At 33.3% G+C, this 24,469-nt stretch overlaps 1 protein-coding gene and 3 long non-coding RNA genes across 4 annotated transcripts; all 4 read right to left on the bottom strand.

Annotated features, from left to right (window-relative positions):
* Positions 1-3,095: 3,095 nt before the first annotated feature.
* Positions 3,096-5,548, bottom strand: LOC139140479 (uncharacterized). The gene is made up of 4 exons (XR_011553996.1): positions 5,427-5,548; positions 4,762-4,847; positions 4,193-4,317; positions 3,096-3,580 (listed from the first exon to the last, which is right to left on the bottom strand). It is a non-coding gene; the product is annotated as an uncharacterized lncRNA (long non-coding RNA).
* A 1,035-nt stretch (positions 5,549-6,583) lies between these two features.
* Positions 6,584-10,021, bottom strand: LOC139140478 (uncharacterized). Its single transcript, XR_011553995.1, has 3 exons — positions 9,084-10,021; positions 7,471-7,561; positions 6,584-6,712 (listed from the first exon to the last, which is right to left on the bottom strand). It is a non-coding gene; the product is annotated as an uncharacterized lncRNA (long non-coding RNA).
* Positions 10,022-10,543: 522 nt separating this feature from the next.
* Positions 10,544-13,335, bottom strand: LOC139139639 (uncharacterized). Its single transcript, XR_011553850.1, has 4 exons — positions 12,933-13,335; positions 12,053-12,144; positions 11,460-11,586; positions 10,544-11,076 (listed from the first exon to the last, which is right to left on the bottom strand). It is a non-coding gene; the product is annotated as an uncharacterized lncRNA (long non-coding RNA).
* A 5,501-nt stretch (positions 13,336-18,836) lies between these two features.
* LOC139140477 (uncharacterized) lies at positions 18,837-24,392 on the bottom strand. Its single transcript, XM_070709774.1, has 7 exons — positions 24,116-24,392; positions 22,504-22,594; positions 21,672-21,805; positions 20,874-20,952; positions 20,199-20,284; positions 19,646-19,770; positions 18,837-19,031 (listed from the first exon to the last, which is right to left on the bottom strand). Exons 1-7 carry the CDS (start codon positions 24,277-24,279, stop codon positions 18,973-18,975), a joined length of 738 nt encoding a protein of 245 aa, XP_070565875.1. The 5' UTR covers positions 24,280-24,392; the 3' UTR covers positions 18,837-18,972.
* Between the last annotated feature and the right edge of the window lie 77 nt (positions 24,393-24,469).

Here is a 24,469-nt window from a genome sequence, read left to right as displayed (position 1 = left end):
ATGGACAATGATAATCAGACTGGTGTCCCATATGCCATTCACCATTGCTGTACGGTCATTCGTGTCCTGCAATCACGTATTACATTTCCTGACTATACATTACTACTTACGTTAGATCCAATAACACCTTGATGTAACAGGTGAGCACTTTTGTTGACATGATCATGAGTCATGAAATGAAATTTACAATAACACAATCTTTTTTCCTTCATGCTAATCTGCATTCAGTTTAATACAACAATGCAGACTATCACCACAGGACTTGTAGGAGAAGCAATATACTACAGTAAGATATTTAAAATTCATTTTTAATTTTTAATTCGTTTCAAAATTTATTAATAAAATTCATTGTGGGACAAATCATATGCACCCACTCAATTACGAAGGTCTGCACTATTTTCGATGTGATGAATTTTAAAATTCTGACTGCAATATATAGTTCCAATCCATCAAAGCTTACTGAATATCACATTGTTGGGTTTTATCGTCACAGACAAGGTCATTATCCTATTAAATGTACATTTGTAGTTCTACCAAACACCTGTTTTTTTATTTTCAATCAATCCCTACATCTCATTTTTGTGGACCAAAGTTGCACAGCAATAGTGCCTGGCCTTGGCAACTCAGGTAGGCTATAACCATTAGCTTTGGGTCCATTGCTGTGGTGTTTTCAGACGGGATTCCTGCCTTTTACGGGCTGGTTTTGACTTTTACAACTTTTAACCCTGCCACCACATGTAAAAGTCAAAACCAGCCTGTAAAAGGCAGAAATCCCGTCTGAAAACACCTCAGCTATGGACCCACAGCTAGCTAACCATAAGCTACATGATCAAGGTCCACAAAAACACACATACAGCATCAACCCATACAGGGTTCTTCATGAAAGCTTGAAAAAATAGCAAAATCATTACCACTACATTTTGGGAAGAGATCGAAAAAGTTGAATTTGTTCTAGTTTAAAATAGTTATAGGTATATCACCTTGGACTATGACTATATCCATGCTTATTTGCTTAAAGAATACTATTTACAGATACAATATAGCCATGCACACGTGTACCAGTCATGATTGAGAATATCATTGAATTTTTTTTGACTTATGCCTCTCTTGAACCAAACAGGGAGTGGGTGGAAAATTACTATAGGGTCATCTTCAACCACTACTTAGTGGTAAATTATTTATGTAGAGAATAATAGATGGCCAAAGTATCAAAGAAGTAAAGAACTACTAATATGATCATGATATTGACAATTTTTTCAGCATTTTTTATTTTTATTTTTTACTAACAGTTTTATCAACTGTTAGTAAAACATATTTCCTGAGTCTATTTTTCTCAAATTATAATATCATGAGTATTATGCACAGCAAAACTGCCTCAACGTATATTTGTAAAAAGAACTGTTATTTATTGACAAATAAATTCTGCTTATACAGACCATTTCTTTTGGTTTTGAAACATACTTTATCCCATGGTGAAATAAAAACTGAAGAGGCACGTAACAGCAATTCCAAACAAAGAGGAAAAAATTTGACTCTGGAGTATGAACCTGCAGAAACATCAGAGTATTTAACACAACTGTGAGTTTAGGAGGTTTGGTTTAATCTTTTATACCAGATTTCCCTGTAAACAGGTCCTAATACACAAACGGATTATAAACAAACCGTGAGGCATGCATTATGCAAATTATGCTAATTATACAGGGGGAGCTCTTGCATTTCATTGGTCTGTGGTGTAGGACTGCAATTTCTTCTTGGACTTTGAACATTGCCATTCTGTGTGTCAAGAGAACCTCAGAAAGAATGATATTGTTCTACAGCATGAATATATTGAACAAGACTGAAGATACTGTGAGCTTTGTTTTTATTTTTCCCATGGAATACTGGATGGCTTGCACATCTTTATGATCATTTTTTTTGCAAATAAAAAATAATACACTACAAATGATAAACCTAGAAGAAGTCTGAGAATGGTTCTCTGACAACCAACTAATCCGTTTTGTGATGGACTTTTCTTTGAATAACTATTTTCAGTGCTTACAAATTTCAGTTGATGATGGATATCAGTTTGAAATTTAAGATGTGTGTTAAAGCATTCATCAAAACTGGATGCTGTTCAAAGTTTACAAAATTTCTACAATATCAAATTGTTCAGGGTGAAATTGCTTTATAATATAGCATTGTCAAAAGATATCCTTACAATATATTGCCATAATCTCACAATTTATCTAAACCTAGAACATCAATGCTTGATTGTATATTATCAGTGGTTGGTAGCCATTACATGCATCTGTCTGATGGATGTCACCAGGTATATAGCCACCTCATCTCCAATTACTACGTCAGATTAGTAACATGACATCTAAACAGATCTAATAATTATTATCATTCAATATAAATCATGATGTCCAAGAAACAAATAGAGAAAAGACATTTACAGTACGGTAATCTTGAACCACTGTTCAATGGTGATAGCTGGGGTGTCCGGAATGGGCAAGCCAACCCTGCTAGCTATACCAAGCTACCCATCAAGATTGATATGACCAACTTAGGGTAATCTGGTTAAGTCACAAAATTACTGTTGTGAGGCAAAGCAAAGTTAGCAGACAAAAACTTGTTGTTTAAGAAGTTAGATTTCTGTCAATCTTTCATAAATAAAAAAAATGCTAACAGAAAGGATTTCATTCCTTTGCATAACAATAATTCCACTTTATGATACAACATAATCTAATAGAATATTTAAAATACAGCTTTCTGTCATAATTTCAAGTACTTGTCCATAAATGCTTGCGATCTTATAAAAAATAAATATTAAAAGCAATTAAATATGAGATTTCTGAGTGAACTTTTGGGGTTGAAACTGGCAAATATCATTCAAAAAATTACAGTTTTTATTTTATAGCAACTTTACGTAATGTGAAAATAGTTGTCCAACAGCAACAAAATCAATCATCATCATTAATAAGTAAGAATTTCCAAAATAATGCTTATTATAAAAAAAAAATGAAAACTTACAAAAAAATGTTTTCAATTATACAATATTACATATTTCATCATAGTGTGGACCGACAATTACGAATCACTGTGAGTCCCATATTAAAATAATAAGAAAGTCTCCTGTAGGTAGAATCTCCATGAAAAGTGATGATTACATTTTTCAAAAATGCACTAATTTAAATTCACTTGTTATTAAAAATTCAAACAGCAAACTAGGGTATATTTCTATTCACCATAATCATTGGATGAATAAACAGTATGAATGTATCAGCTGTTTTGCGAAAAAGTTGTAAATCAAAAGAAAATGACAATATAATGATAGGAAATCAAGTGATGAGTTCCCCAGTCATTGACAGCAGAGATACATGAAGATATGAGGATTCAGTGAAAGCTCAAACTGTGGTACATCACCTCAGCTGTTCATTATCTTCCATTGATGCATGTTGATCTCTGTTAATCTCTGATCAGACTGGGATAGGGACCCACAGGTGAGTGAATATACAGATGGCAAGTCACACTAGATTTCATCATATGTTTTGGACAATGGTTGGGACCTGCATGGACTGATGACACAGCACAGGCCATCCTGTGGTGGAGAAATGTGATGAGGAAATGCAAAAATTATTTGTTGAAATTGAATTATTTGGAAAATATCTATGTTTTAATGGTCTTGAAAAAATCAAATCTGTCAGCAATTTTTCTTTTTTCCAAGTCAACAAAAGTCTGAAATTTTACACAGAAATTATGAAATGTTCAATGCATAAAATTTGATATTCTTCTGTTTTGTTACAAATATATTAGCCCTTTAAGACAAATATTGCAATGTAATTTCATGAAAATGGGGCCAGGCTCGATTAGCTCTAAGCTATTATTCCTAGTTCAAACATTATCTCTTTCCTCGTCATTGCATAATGACACTTGCATATTTCTATACTTGTATTTGAAATTGGCAATAAAGTAAAGTAAAGTAAAGTAAAGTAAGGGTAACAATGTTTCAAAGTTATTGAAAGAAAAGATCAAATTTTTAATCACATATTACAATTTAATAGCAGGTCATCCTATGAATTTGTAACAAAACAGAAGAATATCAAATTTTGTAAGAATAATGCTCAGAAACATAAAATTTTGCAAATGATAGAGAATATAACAACATGTTATTAAATGCAAAAGTAAGGAGGTATAGTTTCCTTGCACATACTTTCACCAATCCAGGCAGTCCGACCCAAAACACTTGTTGGTATGACATCAGCTCCCGTCTCCTTCATAACAAACTTCATATAAAAAGCGCCACACACCAGATACACAACAGCCGCCACAAGGGCACTGAACAGAAAGGGATGAGAAATGTCAGGCCAAAAGGCCAACCAAAGAATCAAAACATTGCACTATTCCTACTCCATTGGTCTGTGGAAAGCAAACACTGATAAAGTCATGTTAAAACAGTACAAAAAATACATAATTGTGTGACATGTACACAAATACAAATATTGCTGTATAATATATACGTTTATGCAAGTGGTTTAGTTTTAACCATGGTATTTTCAAATTCCAGGTTTAAATGATTGATAAGCTTCAGGTTCAAGTCCTATTTCTTCAACATAAGATATGTCATCCACATTTCTATGTTTTATAATGCAAAACACTTGTCACCTTTTTCTCTTACTGTTTTTCAGATATTTTTATGCAAAAACTAGCAATTATCTGAGATGAATCTTTTAGAAGAGTTACTATTTCACCTGAAAATTTCCAAAACTTTTACTCACTCACCAGATGCATAAAATAGAGCCAATACTCAGTCCACTTGAGAACATACTCGCATCAGGACAACAGTTAGGAGACTCAAGGACAAAATTCTGATCAGAGAGAAATGGAAATTATGTAATGTTAGAAAAATATTACCTGCAAAGCAGCATTTTACCACGGAATAAGATAATGATATTGAATCACCAAAGACAGCATATCCTCTGATGAATTCCTCATTTACAGCAAAACTTTTACAGCTTTTCATACTTTTGTATCAGTATCACAATTTTTTTGAATGAATGTTTTTATATTTCATAGAATAAATACAATTTTCCACTTGTAGAGCTGACTGTTTCTTATCAGAGGAAAAAAACAATACATTTTGATAGAAAATCAGCGGTTCAATATCACGTATGTAAACAGACACACTGAATAGATCATTACCTATTTGTTTGAGTTTTGCCTATAAAAAGTATCTTGTCAGAGCAATTTTCATTTAAAAATGGCAAAATTTTAGTTGAGTGCTTGTAACTATTATTAGCATTATATAAATTTATCTCATGGATGTTCTGTTCAGGTATTGCAACAAACGATGAATAAAATTCTCTGATAGGTATCATCACTTGCTGTATAAACTGCAAAATCATTTTAAAAATAAATCTCAGCGTGAATAAATTCACAACACTCACATAGACTTTCATAGGTTCTTCACCATCTATGATGAGTCTAGTGTCACTTTTTGAACACACAAGCTTTATCTTGGTTGTCCTACCGAAGGAATTATTTCACAATTGGGTCAATTGAACACTCAAGCAACACCAACCCCTTTGCCAAATTAAAAGATCAAAAACTCTAGCATTAAGGAGGCGTCATGGGCCAGTGGCTAGAGCAGTGGACGCACGATCACAGGAGAGTGAGTTTGAGCCCTGGCATGGCTGTGGTGTTGTGTCCTTGAGCAAGGCACTTTATTCCTCATTGCTTCTCCCCACCCAGGAGTGATGGGTACCTGGTAGGACAGTGGTTGTAATGTGTGTGTTTAGCTCTGCTGCGCTTATTGGCTGCACATGTGAGCTATTGTTTGTTCCCAAGGGAGTTGAGTGGTATCATAGTAGGTCCAGTGTACAGGGTAATAATAATTGTAAAGCGCCTTGATCACATGTACTTGTGGATATGTGCGCTATATAAGAACCCATTATTATTATATTTTCTATTATTTATAATTAAAAACAATGAGATTCAACAATAGTGTTGATCAAGACATAAGGACAAAAATATTGTGTTTCAACTTTATCGTACCAGCAAAGTTTCTGAGTAAAAATTTATGTCACGGTTAAGACCGTAGATATGTGGTTTTTTTCAGTTCAATACTTCATGCCAAAAATAATCATCTACATCATTTCACATAATTTGACTTGTGTTTTAAACTTATTTAACCAGATTTCAAAATTTGAAACAAATACTAAAAGAATGTGAGTGATTTTCTACCCTCAGTTATCTATTTTGAATATGTTGCACACATCCGTTATCATCGTCCAATTATCTATATGTAAAATTTGAAGAGTATTATGTGCTAACATTTCAGAACTCTGGAAAAGTGATATTACTTTACTATTACGGGACTAGTATCACTTTTCTGTCTGTATTACAGAAACTCCAAAAGTAACAATCTGTGCATATTTTGTGACAGTGGTAACATCAATTCACATGTATAAGAAACAGTACTTCTAAAAGACATCCCCTCGTGACATTCATGTTTATAAACAACACTGATCTGCATGAATCTCAACAAGAGAAAGATATTGAATACGTGATGGTTGCAATAAAACATAACAACAACTTGCCTTATCTGTAAGTCTGTGCCATAGCCTTCGTATTGCAGAATGAGGTAATTGTCCTCTAAAAGAAACTTAGCCGAACTGTGGACTCCAAGATTGAAGAACTTTGCACCAAATCCTAGGTGTGACCTTTGACATGCCTAGAGAGGAAAACATTTTGTTATATTTATCACATCACATTTCAGGGCATTATAAGGCTTTATTATAATGTGTTTTGGTTAGCATTTCACAGTTCATGCAATGCTGCTTAAACTACTCAGGGTTTCATATAGAGGTAACATATAACCTAGAAATCGACATTTAAAACCTTTTTTTCCAGACAACTTGAAACTATTTGTAATCATTAATGGAATGAAAATAATTGTAAGTCATTTTGAAAAGTTTTGGAAAGTGAGATAATTACCCTTAAATAGTTGAAATTCAAAATATATGCCATATTCTTTGTGTTAACTTCATCAAAAAAGATAACATTTTACAAAACATGACATAAAAGCATAATTTTCTCTACAATTTTCAAAAGTAGTCCACAAAACCAAAGATCAAGGAGGAATTATAACAATTTTTGTGACAGATGCCTTTCCCAATGTATATTCTCTTTATATAAATGAAAAAGTCACTATCTTTCGACGTTGTGGACATTTTTGTTTCATGTTGTTCTGCTTACTGAAACTTGTTGTGTTGTCAGATCTACTGCCTCCTTGTAGTTGTAACAATAAAGCTTTGATGACATAATTATGGTACATACCACAAATTATGTCATCAACATATTTACATATTGTGTGTAGATGTATTAAAGCAGTCAGTAGAGCTCTGATTATTGCTAGTTCAACATGTTACAGAGAGCATGAAATAGTGATTTTGTCCATTTAGTATCAGATCAATAATGAAATACACTTACAGAAACATATCTACAATCGGCACTTTCAGTGAAATTATAGCATGGATTGTAACTGTAGTAGTAGTTATTAGGGCCTGGCAAATCTTGAAACCTGAAAATGAATTTTTGAAAATAGTAAGCTTTTCAATAACTCTTAAAGAGTATCGTTGGTATGTGTTACATCTTACAGAAGATTTTGACGTGGCATTGATGTATGGCGTAAAGTGACAGTTATGCCATATTTCAAAGACGTGTATTCAGCTATTTGTTCCGATGATTGCAATATTACCTGACAAGTCAAATGGTTTTTATGACCAAAGCAAATGTTTGACCTTTGAACTGTATTCTGATATCCATACCTGACAGGTTTGACAACTCTGTGAATGGTTTGTTTACGTGGCATAAATAATACATGACAAAATATGCCCCTATGTGACTACCATGTGATCATTAGACAAGTCATGTTCCACAATCAAATACTGTATGCGAAATAGAAATAGTCATACACTGCAAGATCAACTAAGGACCTGGTAAAAAACGTACTCTTTCACAGTATCTGTAATTGACGAGTGCTATTACAATAGAAAGATATTTTCCGTACGAGAATTGTTGTAACAATCAGAAGTTGAGAATCAACATCTGCCGGATAGTTACCAAAGCCTGTTGCTTCAGAAATTAATTGATTGTTTTTAAATATACTAGTTTTGGACAAATTAAGACTTTTACAAAATTTTACTAATGTTCCCTTCAAGACACTTGAACGCATCAGGTCCTTTACAGAGAAGTTTCACATATTATAACTTTGTACGAAATAATAATAATTGTGTTTGTAGAAAGACGGTACAGTCACAGTGGTAGATTGATCGCTCTGAACATATTTTACATATTTCACACTAACAGTGGTTTCAACATATTTCACACTAATGGTGGTTTCAAAAGTCGCTCGGCCAAGAGTACAAAAATCTGTTTTGAACAAACAGTGTGTGACACGATCAATCTGAAACAGCTGCAGATAATGCCATTGTATTCTGGGTGTCAATTTCGGAAATTTTCCATTGCCAGGAAAGAAAGAAATGGTCACCATTTGAACAGAACATGGGAATCACATCTATACAAAATGACTGTACACAACATAGGTAAAAATTTGCAGTTCTTGGTATTAAGTTTGAAGACCTTCCTTCAGTAACAACAGAAGGCCGGCCATGAAGGGTGTTTTCATGTTGGCTGCCAGCCAAGCTGGGAGTCAACAACAATCGTTACAATTTCAAGTAAACTTTCAGCAATTTGGATCAAATTTTTAAATGCCCAGAGCTGTCTGGTTTGAGCTGCAATAATTTCTGTAGTCTTCAATTATCATTTATTTGGGCTCTCTCATTAAAGTGAACGGGAAGTGTGTTTTGTACTCTTTCATTGTGATTTCAAAATGCTGATCACATCACTTAGCTCTCAAATATCTAGCTTCAAAAATGGAAAAAAAGTTCCTATAGCTTCAAAAATGATAAAAGAAGATAACTATGTTCTTTGAATAAAGAAAAACTAATGAAAATGAAAGAAATTCAATGCAGAAGATGAATGCTATCAGTATTGGCAAGAGTAGAGGGTGTATTTAAGTTGGAAAAACTGTAATTCTCTACCTTGGTGTTGCATTCTGAAAGCCAATTGGTTCCAGATCGATGATGCTTCCATCATCCCACTGACAGGAACACACACTGGTTCTCCGGCATTCCAAGGCAACTTCTTCGGAATAGAGGAAAGCAAAACCAGCAGAGCCAGCAGCTGTGAAATTCCAGCAGCCATTCTTTTTTGACATATAAGTGGGTGTCTGCATGGACGGACTCAAGTCCCATGAGAGAAAGGGGTGTCACTCTGAAAAGGTGACAGCATGAACGTTAATGAGTCATGTATTAAGATTGAAAGTGCAGCGTTTGCTGTATGTCACAGTTTGTAGAAAGCAAGGAGAACCATGAACAATACGGTACCGTAATATTTGAGGGATACAGTGATACCTTGTATTTTTTTAAGTTTTGAATAGCCAAGCTCATTATTCGGAGGAAGTGATAAGTATTTATGATAAATAATACTTTCATACATCAACTCATATGGTCAATGCAAATTTACACAATGGATTATTATGCAGAGACAAAGGGGCCAAGCAGTATTAATCTGAATACAGTCCCAAATCTCAAATGATCAACAACTTCTGAGCTGACATAAGCACCTAGCATCTATGTCCTTATGAAAAGTGGCAGAAAGAGATACTGGCATTTGAGATTGATAACAAAGGATACAGGAGTGAAGTGTAAGCACAGAGTGAAAATACCGGTATTTATATTTGGTGGCATACCATTTTTATAGAGATATTATCCAGATAATGCACCTTGCTCATGGATAATGAGCAAAAAACCTAAGCTAGTTACACTGTATGTCTTTGTACTAGTCGTTGTAGTCATCTATTAAGGGATTTTTTCAAACCCATGATTTACTTTGAGATCATGGATGTTTTAAATCACTGTAAGGTTTGGTTTGTCACAGTGTTTTCTGTGAAATATTGCTAACACTGTCAGCAGAAATTAAAAAAATGCTGCACAAAAGTAGAATGGTGTGTGCTAAATGAATGATTTCAGTCCAGAGATACATGTATGATTTGCTGCAATGCAGTACCTTATTAAAAAGATTTGATTCAGTGAAGATAGACCGTAGGTTAAGGGTATAATCATCTATATTATGATCATCACAAATATTCCAATAATGATAGGTACATCTCAAATATCAAAGATTTTCAATCTGTACTGACAATATTTGAAACAATCAACGATCAAAAATCCAATTTAGACAGTAAAACTTGGATCTGTACAAAAATAAATTAAGATATACACACACAGTGTTAGTTTCTAGTCCATTGGTGTAAACAAAATGCAGGAAATCTTTACAGCATGTGAGTCTAGATACACTTGTTGGGGATGTGATTAATCGTATTCAAAGAAATTACAACAATTTTAGCATAGTTCACATACTGTCAATGAAACATGCATGCTTGTGATTCATTTGTAAACAACATCTTGTTTTCAATGTATTTACATAATAAAACCCTGTAGAACGTCAAAATTCTATAGAAGTAGTAAATGTAGGCTCTGCATTCACTTGGAAATATGAAATCAAACTTTTCAGCAAACAGACACCTCAATAATGATAGATCAAACTTTTGCTCATATCTGCTTTTAACAGTGCAGTGGGGTATAAACTTCTTACTTTCATCATCAAGAATAAAAATCTGCCTGAGAGTATTTAGATCAGAGATGCAAATTACTTTGAATTTACTGAAATGTGAATAAAGATGGCTATCATTCTTCATGCAAACTGTGCGGGAAAAAATTACATTCTTGATTTTCACAGAGAAAGGTACGGAAATTGATTTTCTGTATGTACAACTATCTCAATGAGTCCATGTGAATTGTAGAGCGGTACAAATTTGCAATATTGTGACAGTATGAATATCTGTCCCTGAGGCTCACAAATTCTGCCGTCAAAGTTCTGTAGTCTGCAAAATGTCCTTATTTTATTATCCGTCTAAATGTTAGAGTAGTCGCCTTGTTTTCTGCATGGACTTATCATGAACAGGAAACCCTCCTGTGAAAGACAGAAAAAAATATGTGAACAATTTATCTTTGTTAATGATGTCACGAAGAAGACACTGACAAGATAGGTGTTCTGATGTATGTGTGTGAATTTGACAGAAGAGCGGTACGTCACACAAGGGATGATGAAAAATAATATCATGGATCAACGAAGTACTGAGGATGTCAATGAGAGACAGAAAATGAAAAAAGCATCAGAATGTCTAAGATTCAATGATATGAGAAAAACATCAGAAGATAGTTTCAATAAATATCATAATTTTAGTATGGATGTATTGTAGAGAAGCAGCTACCAGAAATTCTCATAAAACAGACATGAATTAGCTTTACAAAATCAACAACATGTACAATTTGAATTGGTAATAGTTATCATACTTTGATGTAGCTTGGCAGGGATACCCAGAATCCTTTGTTTGGTACAAGATCGCTGCCTTCTTCATGTTTCACAAATTTCATGAACAGAACCCCACCTATGACGTACACTACGACCAGGACTAGAGCACTGAAATTCAATCATATGTTCGAGAATAATCATTTTCAATCTCAATCTTTTCAACTTCATACAAAATATTAAAGTTAAAAGAACACTGCTTATGTTTCAGCACAGGCAAAATAAACGACAGCATCTAATTTCTTTGAACTCATCCAGGGTGTGTAGGATCTGTATTGCCTTGTTATATAAAACATTCTACATTCAAAGTGTAAAAATTACTGAGTATATGTATAAATATTATTATATATATATATATATATATATATATATATATATATATATATACACACCATATTCGTATGTGTACATGTACGCATTAGTGTCCTTTCTGCGTTTTATCAAGACATCTTTGAAAATATTTTCAGTGTTAGGAAATGTGACATTGTCATAGAAAAGTGTTATCTGCCTTGTTTGAATACATGTGTGTACATTCTAGTCACTCAATTGGAACTGAATACACAGTGATTCAACTTACACGATACATAAAATGGATCCTACACTCAGACCACCTCCTGAATGTCCTGAATCCTTTGTTCCACAACAATGTTGTGATGTTAATTCAAAGTTCTGTGTAAAATCAAATAAAACACATACATGATGACTCTTGGAATGGTAAACTTGGAATTCAGGTGCAAATAGTGGTAATAAGTGATTCTGAATGTAAAAACAAAAGCCTCAAACTTTTATCTTTATAGAGGGCGCTTACATGATAAAAACAATGACTGCTCTCATATGAAGTGGTCGTAGAGGGCATAAATCTTACCATGCTTATCTATGATATTAAACCACATTTAATAAATGATTTACTGAGAAAATACGGAATGAGACTTTTGGAGATAAGATAAATAAGTTGAAGTACACTTCAAGTTAGGATGGTGGCTGATCAGCAACAAAGTTGGAGTACACGTGGAGATTGTAAATAAAATTTAATATGTAAGGACTTCTCCTCTGTATGAATGGGTGTGATAGCCTTAGCCATCATTTTTTCTGTACATTTACTCTTTGTTAAAAAATCAATGAGAATTCATTTCAAAGATATTTACAGCAATTGCTTTAATGAAAGTTTTATCTGATCACTACATTCATAGTATTGTCATTTGCATGACAGATGGACTTTTAATAGTTATTCTTTCATCAAATTTTACAAGATATTTTCATGATGGGAAAATCTTTACATCTAGGTTTTGTTTTTGTTCTTGATTCCTGCCAGAAGCAGCTGAGAGTTAATGTTTCAATGCGCTATCTAGTTTTCTAAAGCTGAAAATATTTTTACCTTGTTCATAAATGAACTCATGTGAAAATCATGTGATATTTAATTACAAACCCTATTGAAGACATTAAATTTACTTTCTCACCTGGCTGTATGATCACTTCTACCTAAAGGTGTCAAGTCTATCACCAATCCATTATCCAGCTTGCATGCACATGAGTTAATCTTGGTGCATTTGCCTGCAGCCTGTGCTGTAAATACTGAGTAACAGCAGAGCGGGACAGAGTTGTTTCCCTGCCATTGTGATCAGAGCTGCACTGGTATTAAGGGGTGGAGTTGTTAACTTGTGTGAACTACTGCAGGGAGATCAGGCTAGTAAGTGTAACAAGTGACTTCAAGTGGCTGGGGTCAAAGTTCATTTCACTTTCACTGTTAATGATTAACAAACATCTCTACGGGATGATTTGTAATACTGATAGGGAAAATATACAGAAACATAAAACAATGTACTCAATGCTCAAACAGATATGTGATAGCTTAATTTTGTATGAATTTCATACTTATTTCCTTTTAAGGCTAATCAATTCTATTTTTGTATTATACTTTTCTTGGTTATCCCCCTGAAAACCATGCATACACACAATCATTCATAAAATTTCATAATTTACTTTTCAATACCACAGTGTCGGTTCGAGCAATACGTACAAATCAAAGAACATTTACCTTGAATTTCAAAAATCGAGTATTCCATAACTCAATCTGCACAATGCATTTCAACAGCTTGTCAGAATTCAAGAAGAATTCCCACCTTGAAATTTGGATATATTTTTCTGTTTTCTGTCATATTATTGCTCAACTGCTGCCTTTGTTCGAAATCTGTGAATATTTCCAATCATCTGTTTACTTAGTCATTGCTATCCTTTAGTAATTAGGATACTGATGGTGATATATTCTGACATGTCTATTAAATAACCTGGTTGATCTCACAATCTGGTATGATATATTTTGTTTGTTACATGTTGCCCCTCAATCATATCTAACCTTGAATGTCACCACAAAAGTTTACTAATTCTGTGATATCACCTTGCTGTCTTGTACGTACAATGAATCATGTACAACTAGAATAAAAATGCTGTGATATCATGCATACATTAAATCCAATAAATTTATTTTACATTAAAATGGTTTGTACGTCATTAAAAATATGATTATGTAAATTTAGTAAATGATTTTGTTCTGGCAGTACCATTACAAAATACATTACTTTGTATTTACATTTCACTGTGATAAGTACATGTAAAATTCTCTGCTCTTCTGCTGGTAAATTTCATCTCAAATGTGACAATACAAAAATACTTCAGTTTATAATATCACAATAAGATCATGTTTTTTTTCTAGATGTCATTCAACTTTGTTTCAAAAATAGCGGCAGAAAAAAGGGAAGTTACATGTATATGTCTAAAGACAGTATGAAACTGTGTGAAAATATGACAAAAATCACACATGAAGTTTGAACTTTTAAAATTGGGCTGATCATTTGGCCAAATAGTAATCATGTAGTTTGACGCATGTTGGTATACACAGTATTCAGCTTGTCAACTTGGCCTGTACATAAACTGCCTTTTTTGTTGAGAAGTGAATTCTTGTCCAGACTTGAATTCAAATTTAAAAATAATAGAGCATTTTACACACACAGACGCTAAACATTCTTTAAAAGTAGAATAAGAACTTGAAAATTAAAGCTGCAAGCAGCCTTGGCGGGGCCCAGTTGATCAGCTGTAGATATGCAGACAAGTTCTGGTGTTTGCATGTTGCAAGGTCTAAAATATGCTGAATTGGATTAAAGATGAATGAAATTATAGTTGAATGGGTGTGTTGGTTCTGGAGAAGAAGATTTTTAAAGATTAAATCACGATTTTCACAAAATCCAATATGGCGGCCAAACAATGGGACCGATCAAAACGCCTTTCGGAAACTTGAAAGAGATCACACTTAAGATGGTACATGTCAAATTTCAGTGGAATCGGTGTGTTGGTTCTGGAGAAGAAGATTTTTAAAGATTAAATCACGATTTTTGCAAAATCCAATATGGCGGCCAAACCACGTGACCGATCAAAACTACAAATGATAAACCAAGAAGTAGTCTGACAATGGTTCTGTGACAACCAACTATTCAGTTTTGTGATGGAATTTTCTTTGAATAAATTATTTTCTGTGCTATATCAGTTGATAATGGATACCAGTTTGAAATTTAAGATGTGTGTTAAAGCGTTCATCAAACCTGGATGCTGTTCAAACTTTAAAGTTTACAAAATTTCTACAATATCAAATTGCTTTATAAAATAGCATTGTCAAAAGATATCTTTAAATGGGTTTTAGCCATTTGCAGGATATTTCCTTTTTTTCCCCTCATTTGCATATTTTTGGCACTGACATGTTCATTTGAACAAATTCACATCTCCACCCCTAGGTGCACCTGTAAACCAAATACTAAGACAGTAGGTGCTACGGTTTAGGAGTTTTTGATGTGGACGGACATACATACATACATACATACATACATACATACATACATACATACAGACGACATTTTTCCACCTTATACGAATACCTCCCATTTGCATATATACATAATATGCATATATGGGAGCTAAAATGCTAACAGAAAGGATTTCATTCCTTTGCATAACAATAATTCCACTTTATGATACAACATAATCTAATAGAATATTTAAAATACAGCTTTCTGTCATAATTTCAAGTACTTGTCCGTAAATGCTTGCAATCTTATAAAACAAATATTAAAAACAATTAAAAATGAGATTTCTGAGTAAACTTTTATGAAATAGTTGTCTGATAGCAAAAAAATCAATCATCATAACTAATCAGATAAGAATTTGTAAACTAGTTCTTTTTATAAAAAAGATGAAAACTAACAAAATCATGTTATCAATAATACAATATTACATATTTCATCAATGATCCTGGATCAATGATCCTGTGGACCGACAATTACGAATCACTGTGATGTATCATATTAAAACCAGATATGAACTGAATATGCTCACGTGTTTTACAACAGGTTCGAATTCATCAATAGTATTACGCTTCACAGAACAATAAGATGTATGTTATCACTACATGTAGCAGGTTTTTTCAACTTCGCACAGTACTCTCATCACTAATTACAAAACTTTATTTAATATGCAAATGAGCTGTTAATTAACTTGACACTGCTCAATGCTTTATGGGACAATTAGATATCCATCAGATCAACATTTGTAGCACGTTTTATTTAATTTAATGCTGTAATTTTAGAGTAATGTCACTAATTACAAAGTTCATTAAATATGCAAATAAACCCTAAATTAACTTGACACTGTTCAATGATTCATAGCACAATTAAATATTTATCAAATCAATATCTGCAGCACATTTCACAAAATTTTGGTGCCGAAATTTCAGAGTTATATACCTAATTACAAAGTTTATTAAATATGCAAATGAACCCTTAATTAACTTTACACTACTAAATGCTTTACAACACAGTTAGATATCTGTCGTATCAGTATGTGCAGCAGTTTTCATCACATTTGATGCAGTTATTTCGGAGTTATATGACTAATTACAAAACTTCATAAAATATGCAAATTACCTATTTGTTAACTTGACACTGCCAAATGCTTCTCAGTACAATTAGATATTTATCAAATCAATATCTGTACTTAATTTCACTGACTTGGGTGCCGTAATTTCAAAGTAATATACATAATTACAAAGTTCATCAAATATGCAAATGAACCCTTAATTAATTTCACACTACTAAATGCTTTACACTACAGTTAGATATTAGTCGGATCAGTATCTGCAGCAGATTTCATCACATTTGGTGAAGTTATAACGGAGTTATATGACTAATTACAGACCTTCATAAAATATGCAAATGAGCTTTTTATCAACTTGACACTCCTAATGCTTCTAAGTATAATTAGATATATATCAGATCAATATTTGTTGCAAGTATCATCAAGTTTAATGCAGGAAATTCAGAGTTATCTCACTAATAACAAAAGTTCATTAAATATGCAAATGAGAAGATAATTGACATGACACTCACAGTATCATCATAATATTCTTAGATTGTCATCTGTGAAAAGTTTCATGAAATTTTGTGCAGTATTTCTTGATATATGTCTACACTGTCATTACCGTCTCCATAGGGAAACCATTGTACGGAAAAAAAAACGATATTGCATAACTTCATTAATATGCAAGCCACACTAACCAAAATCTAATCAGTTCTTGCAAGTAGCATATGGTACCTGTGTACCAAATCTGACTTGAATCCGTTCAGGCGTTTTTGAGTTATCCTGTAAACAGACAGACAGACAGACAGACACACACACACACACACGGACAGACAGACAGACATCGCTATGACAATAGCCCACGTGTTTACACACGTGAGCTATCATATTAAAACAATAAAAAAGTCTCCTGTAGGTAGAATCTTCATGAAAAGTGATGATTACATTTTTCAAAAATGCATTTAAATTCACTTGTTATTAAACATAGGGCCAAAGTCCATGAAGCTACTATAGACATGGATACAAAATTAAGTATTTCCTGACTGTATGAAATTATCTCACTTAGGTCATCCTATGGACTTGTAAACCAAATATCAAAGCTGTCTGACCGGCGTTTTTGAAAGAACAAGCAACTCAACAGTTGACAGAGCTCTGCTGTGTTATGTAGAGAATAACCTTTTGTGACACATGAATTGATGAAGAAGGTGGATATCTTTGATTAACATTGTAAGTGAATTCTGTTGAATAAGTTGAGACTGTACATACTCAGAGAAAGCACACTGAAGAGACAAATGTTTGAAACTTAAGAAGTTCAAGTCATCAAAAGCATTATAAGGAATCATGTAACTTTCCTTACACTGTTTACACAGATTGCATAATTGCTATAAATAGCACATGAGGAATCTTCAACAGCCCAGCTTTACCATAAAAACCCTATCACTTTGACCACTCTTTTAATTGACCACTCTATTTCTTTCCTCAAAAAGTAATTTTATTTTATCCTTACCAAGTCAACCATAATGGAAATTAGAACTTTCTCTATCTCTATCTTTATCTCTATTGACTATTTTGAGCAATTTCTTTTAGATAACATACAGGACACAATAAATGACGGTTCAGAATATGTCAAAGTTGGGATTCAGGAAAGTTGCCTTTACATGTTTAATCCTCCAAGATGGTAAGCATTTCACTATGAACTGTCAATTATGATAATTCTACACTAAAATTATTTTGGCTTTGATGATTTCCTAATTAATTCAATTATTTAAAATCATATTAATTATTTTTTTCTGGGTGAATTGATAGAGTTTATACAGTACAAGAATTACATACAATGTAAGTCAAATTTTGACCAAAAATGACAAAAAAATTCCTTAAAAATACACATTTGCATATTTCATCACAATTTGAACAAATCTAAGTTGGGTTACCCCTAGGCACCTGTATACCTGATAACAAAGCTGTCTGACCAGCGGTTATGAAGAAGAAGATTTTTTACCAAAAACACCTTTTTTGGCATTAATTTGCCTATTTTCAACAAAATCAAAAAATTAAAAAAATCAGTTTCTCAAAATCATATTTTTCATCTACACAACAAATATCAAATCAGTAAGTACTGGGGTTCTCAAGATATTTGAGTGGACGGACGCCTCGCAAACGGACATACATACATACATACATACATACATACATACATACATACATACATACAGACTGACGCCGGACAGATACCCATCCCAATAGCTTCTATAGACTATAGTCTATAGTAGCTAAAAATTCAAACAGCAACTAGGGTATATTTCTATTCACCATAATCATTGGATGAATAAACAGTATGAATGTATCAGCTGTTTTGCGCAGAAGTTATAAATCAAAAGACAAAATGACAAGAATGATAGGATGGATGAGTTCCCCAGTCATTTACAGCAGAGATACATGAAGATTTGAGGATTCAGTGAAAGCACAAACTGTGGTACATCACCTCAGCTGTTCATTATCTTCCATTGATGCATGTTGATCTCTGTTAATCTCTGATCAGACTGGGATAGGGACCCACAGGTGAGTGAATATACAGATGGCAAGTCACACTAGATTTCATCATATGTTTTGGACAATGGTTGGGACCTGCATGGACTGATGACACAGCACAGACCATCCTGTGGTGAAGAAATGTGATGTATTAATGCAAAAATTATTTGTTGAAATTGAATTATTGGGGAAAAAATTATTTTTTAATGGTCTTGAAAAAATCAAATCTGTAAGCCATTTTTCTTTTTTCCAAGTCAACAAAAGTCAGTTGAATTTTGCACAGAAATTATGAAATGTTCATTGCATAAAATTTGATATTCTCCTGTTTTGTTACAAATATATTAGCCCTTTAAGACAAATATTGCAATGTAATTTCATGAAAATGGGGCCAGGCTCGATTAGCTCTAAGCTATTATTCCTGGCTCCAACATTATCTCTTTCCTCATCATTGCATAATGACACTTGCATATTTCTATACTTGTATTTGAAATTGGCAATAAAGTAAAGTAAAGTAAAGTAAAGTAAGGGTAACAATGTTTCAAAGTTATTGAAAGAAAAGATCAAATTTTTAATCACATATTACAATTTATTAGCAGGTCATCCTATGAATTTGTAACAAAAGAGAATAATATCAAATTTTGTAAGAATAATGCTCAGAAACATAAAATTTTGCAAATGATAGAGAATATAACAACATGTCATTAATTGCAAAAGTAAGGAGGTATAGTTTCCTTGCACATACTTTCACCAATCCAGGCAGTCCGACCCAAAACTTTGTTTGGTATGACATCAGCTCCCGTCTCCTTCACAACAAACTTCATATAAAAGGCGCCACACACCAGATACACAACAGCCGCCACAAGGGCACTGAACAGAAAGGGATGAGAAATGTCAGGCCACAAGGCCAACCAAAGAATGAAAACATCGCACTATTACTACTCCATAGGTCTGTGGAAAGCAAACGCTGATAAAGTCATGTTAAAACGGTACCAAAAAATGCATAATTGCATGTACACAAATACAAATATTTCTGTATAATATATAAGCTTACGTTTATGCAAGTGGTTTCAAATTTTTCAAATTCAGGTTTAAATGATTGATAAAATTCATATTCTAGTCCTGTTTCTTCAATATAGGATCTGTCATCCACATTTCTGTTTTAATGCAAAACACTTGACCTTTTTCTCTTACCGTTTTTCAGACATTTTTATGCAAAAACTAGCAATTATCTGAGATGAATCTTTTAGAAGATTTACTATTTCACCTGAAAGTTTCCAAAGCTTTTACGCACTCACCAGATGCATAAAATAGAGCCAATAATTTTTGCAATTGAGAACATACTTGCATCAGGACAACAGTCAGGAGACTCCAGGACAAAATTCTGATCAGAGAGAAATAGAAATTATGTAATGTGAGAAAAATGTTACCTGCAAAGCAGCATTTTACCAAGGAACAAGATAATGATATTGAATCACCAAAGACAGCATGTCCTCTGATGAATTCCTCATTTACAGCAAAACTTTTACAGCTTTTCATACTTTTGTATCAGTATCACAATTTTTTAGAAGGAATGTTTTTATATTTTCATAGAATAAATACAATTTTCCTGATGTATAGCCGACTGTTTCTTAATTATCAAAGTAAAGAAACAATACATTTTGATAGAAAATCAGCGGCTCAATATTACATATGTAAACAGACACACTGAATAGATCATTACCTATTTGTTTGAGTTTTGCCTGTAAAAAGTTTCTTGTTACAGCACTTTTCATTTAAAAATGGCAAGATTTTAGTTAAGTGCTTCTAAATATTATCGGCATTATATAAATTTATCTCCTAGATGTTCTGTTCAGATGTATTATGAGAAACATTGAATAAAATTCTCTGATACTAGGTATCATCACTTGCTGTATAAACTGCACAATCATTTTAAAAATAAATCTCAGCGTGAATAAATTCACGACACTCACATAGACTTTCATAGGTTCTTCACCATCTACGATGAGTCTAGTGTCACTTTTTGAACACACAAGCTTTATCCTGGTTGTCCTACCAAAGGAATTATTTCACAACTGGTTCAATTGAACACTAGAGCAACACCAAACCCTTTGCCAAATCAAAAGATCAAAAATTCTAGCATTTTTAATAAAAACAATGAGATTCCACCATAGTGTTGATCAAGACAAAAAGGATAAAAATATTGTGTTTCAACTTTATCATACCAGCAAAGTTTCTAAGTAAAAATTTATGTCACAGTTAAGACCGTAGATATGTATTATTTTTTAGTGAAATACTGCACGCCAAAAATAATCTTCTACATCATTTCACTCTATTTGGCATGTGTTTAAACTTCACCAGATTTCAAATTAGCCACAACGATTGAAACAATTACTAAAAGAATGAGTGATTTTCTACCCTCAGTCATTGATTTTGAATGTGTTGCACATCGAGTCCTTTATCATCGTCCAATTATCTACATGTAAAATTTGAAGAGTGCTAACATTTCAGAACTCTGGAAAGGTGATATTACTTTTACTATTATGAGACTAGTATCACTTTTCTGTCTGTATTACAGAAACTCCAAAAAATAACAATCTGTGCATATTTTGTGACAGTGGTAACATCAATTCACATGTATAAGAAGCAGTACTTGTAAAAGACATCCCCTCGTGACATTCAAAGTTTATAAACAACACTGTTCTGAATGAATCTCAACGAGAGAAAGATATCTAATATGTGATGATTGCAATAACATAACTAGAACTTGCCTTATCTGTAAGTCTGTGCCATTGCCTTCATATTGCAGAATGAGGTCATTGTCCTCTAAAAGAAACTTAGCCGAACTGTGGACTCCAAGATTGAAAAACTTTGCACCAATTCCTAGGTGTGACCTTTGACATGCCTAGAGAGGAAAACATTTTGTTACATTTATCACATCACATTTCAGGGCATTATAAGGCTTTATTATAATGTGTGTTGGTTAGCATTTCACAGTACATGCAATGCTGCTTAAACTACTCAGGGTTTCATATAAAGGTAACATATAACCTACAAATCGACATTTAAAACCTTTTTTTCAGACAACTTGAAACTATTTGTCATCATAAATGGAATGGAAATAATTTTAAGTCAGTTTGAAAAGTTTTGGACAGTGAGATAAATTACCCTAAAATAGTTGAAATTCAAAATGTATTGTGTTAACTTCATCAAAAAAGTTAACGTTTTACAAAACATGATATAAAAGCATAATTTTCTCAACAATTTTCAAAAGTAGTCCACAAAGTTTACGACAGATGCCTTTCCCAAAGTATATTCTCCTTTATATAAACAAAAAGTCACTATCTTTTCACATTTTGGACATTTTTGTTTCATGTTGGTCTGCTAATTGAAACACGTTGTATTGTCAGATCTACTACCTGCTTGTAGTTGTAACAATATATGCTTTGATGACATAATTTATGGTACATACCAGAAATTATGTTATCAGCGTATTTGCATATTATATCATGAGCTCTGATGATTGCTAGTTCAACATGTTACAGAGAGCCGATGATAGTGATTTTGTCCCTTTAGAATCGATCAATAATGAAATACACTTACAGAAACATATTTGCAATCAGCACTTTCAATGAAATTATAGCATGGATTGTAACTGTAGTAGTAGTTATCAGGGCCTGGCAAATCTTGAAACCTGAAAATTAATTTTTCAAAATAGTAAGCTTTCACTGACTCTTAAAGAGTATCGCTGCTGTGTGTGATATCTTACAGAAGATTTTGACGTGGTATTGATGTATGGTGCAAAGTAACAGTTATGCCATTTCAAAGACGTGTATTCAGCTAGATGTTCCAACGATTGCAATATTACCTGACAAGTCAAATGGTTTTTATGACCAAAGCAAATGTTTGACCTTTGAACTGTATTCTGATATCCATACCTGACAGGTTTGACAACTCTGTGAATGGTTTGTTTACGTGGCATAAATAATACATGACAAAATATGCCCCTATGTGATTACCATGTGATCATTAGACAAGTCATGTTTCACAATCAAATATGCGAAATAGAACTGGTCATATACTGCAACATCAACTAAGGACCTGGTAAAAATCTTACTCTTTCATAATCGACAGTATCTGTAATTAACAAGTGCTAGTACAATAGAAAGATATTTTCCATACGAGAATTGTCGTAACAATCAGAAGTTGAGAATCAACATCTGCCGGATAGTTACCAAAGCCTCAGTTGCTTTAGAAATGAATCGATTTTTAAAAAATATATTAGTTTTGGACAAATTGAAACTTTTACAAAATTTTACTAATGTTACTTCTAGATACTTGAACATGTCAGGTCCTTTACAGAGACGTTTCACATATTATAACTTTGTACGAAATAACAATAATAGCTAGTGTTTGTAGAAAGACGGTACAGTCACAGTGGTAGATTGATCGCTCTGAACATATTTTACATATTTCACACTAACAGTGGTTTCAACATATTTCACACTAATGGTGGTTTCAAAAGTCGCTCGGCCAAAAGAGTACAAAACTCTGTTTTGAACAAACAGTGTGTGACATGATCAATCTGAAACAGCTGCAGATAATGCCATTGTATTCTGGGTGTCAATTTCGGAAATTTTCCATTGCCAGGAAAGAAAGAAATGGTCACCATTTGAACAGAACATGGGAATCACATCTATACAAACTGTACACAACTTTGATAAAAATTTGCAGTACTTGGTATTAAGTTTGAAGCTTCAGCAACAACAGAAGACCTGCCATGAAGGGTGTTTTCATGTTGGCTGCCAGCCAAGCTGGGAGTCAACAACAATCATTACAATTTCAAGTAAACTTTCAGCAATTCGGATCAAATTTTTAAATGCCCAGAGCTGTCTGGATTGAGCTGCAATAATTTCTGTAGTCTTCAATTGTCATTTATTTGGGCTCTCTCATTAAAGTGGACTGAAAGTGTGTTTTTTTGTGATACTCTTTCATTGTGATTTCAAGGTGCTGATCACATCACTTAGCTCTCAAATACCTGGCTTCAAAAATGGGAAAAAGTACCTAGCTTCAAAAATGATAAAAGAAGATAACTATGTTCTTTGAATAAAGAAAAACTAATGAATATGAAAGAAAGTCAATGCTGAAGATGAATGCTATCAGTATTGGCAAGAGTAGAGGGTGTATTTAAGTTGGAAAAACTGCAATTCTCTACCTTGGTGTTGCATTCTGAAGGCCAATTGGTTCCAGATCGATGATGCTTCCATCATCCCACTGACAGGAACACACACTGGTTCTCCGGCATTCCCAGGCAACTTCTCCCGGAATAGAGGAAAGCAAAACCAGCAGAGAAAGCAGCCGTGAAATTCCAGCAGCCATTCTTTTTTGACATATAAGTGGGTGTCTGCCTGGACGGACTCAAGTCCCATGAGAGAAAGGGGTGTCACTCTGAAAAAGTGACAGCATGAAAGTTAATAAGTCATGTATTAAGATTGAAAGTGCAGCGTTTGCTGCTATGTCATAGTTTGTGGAGAGAACAAGGAGAACCATCATTGTTGTCATGACTATA

The sequence above is a fragment of the Ptychodera flava genome, chromosome 9 (genome assembly GCF_041260155.1).
Source record: "Ptychodera flava strain L36383 chromosome 9, AS_Pfla_20210202, whole genome shotgun sequence".
In the NCBI taxonomy this organism is placed as follows: domain Eukaryota; kingdom Metazoa; phylum Hemichordata; class Enteropneusta; family Ptychoderidae; genus Ptychodera; species Ptychodera flava.
The sequence above is the reverse complement of the archived record's forward strand: the minus strand, read 5'-3'. Positions and strand labels throughout refer to the sequence as shown.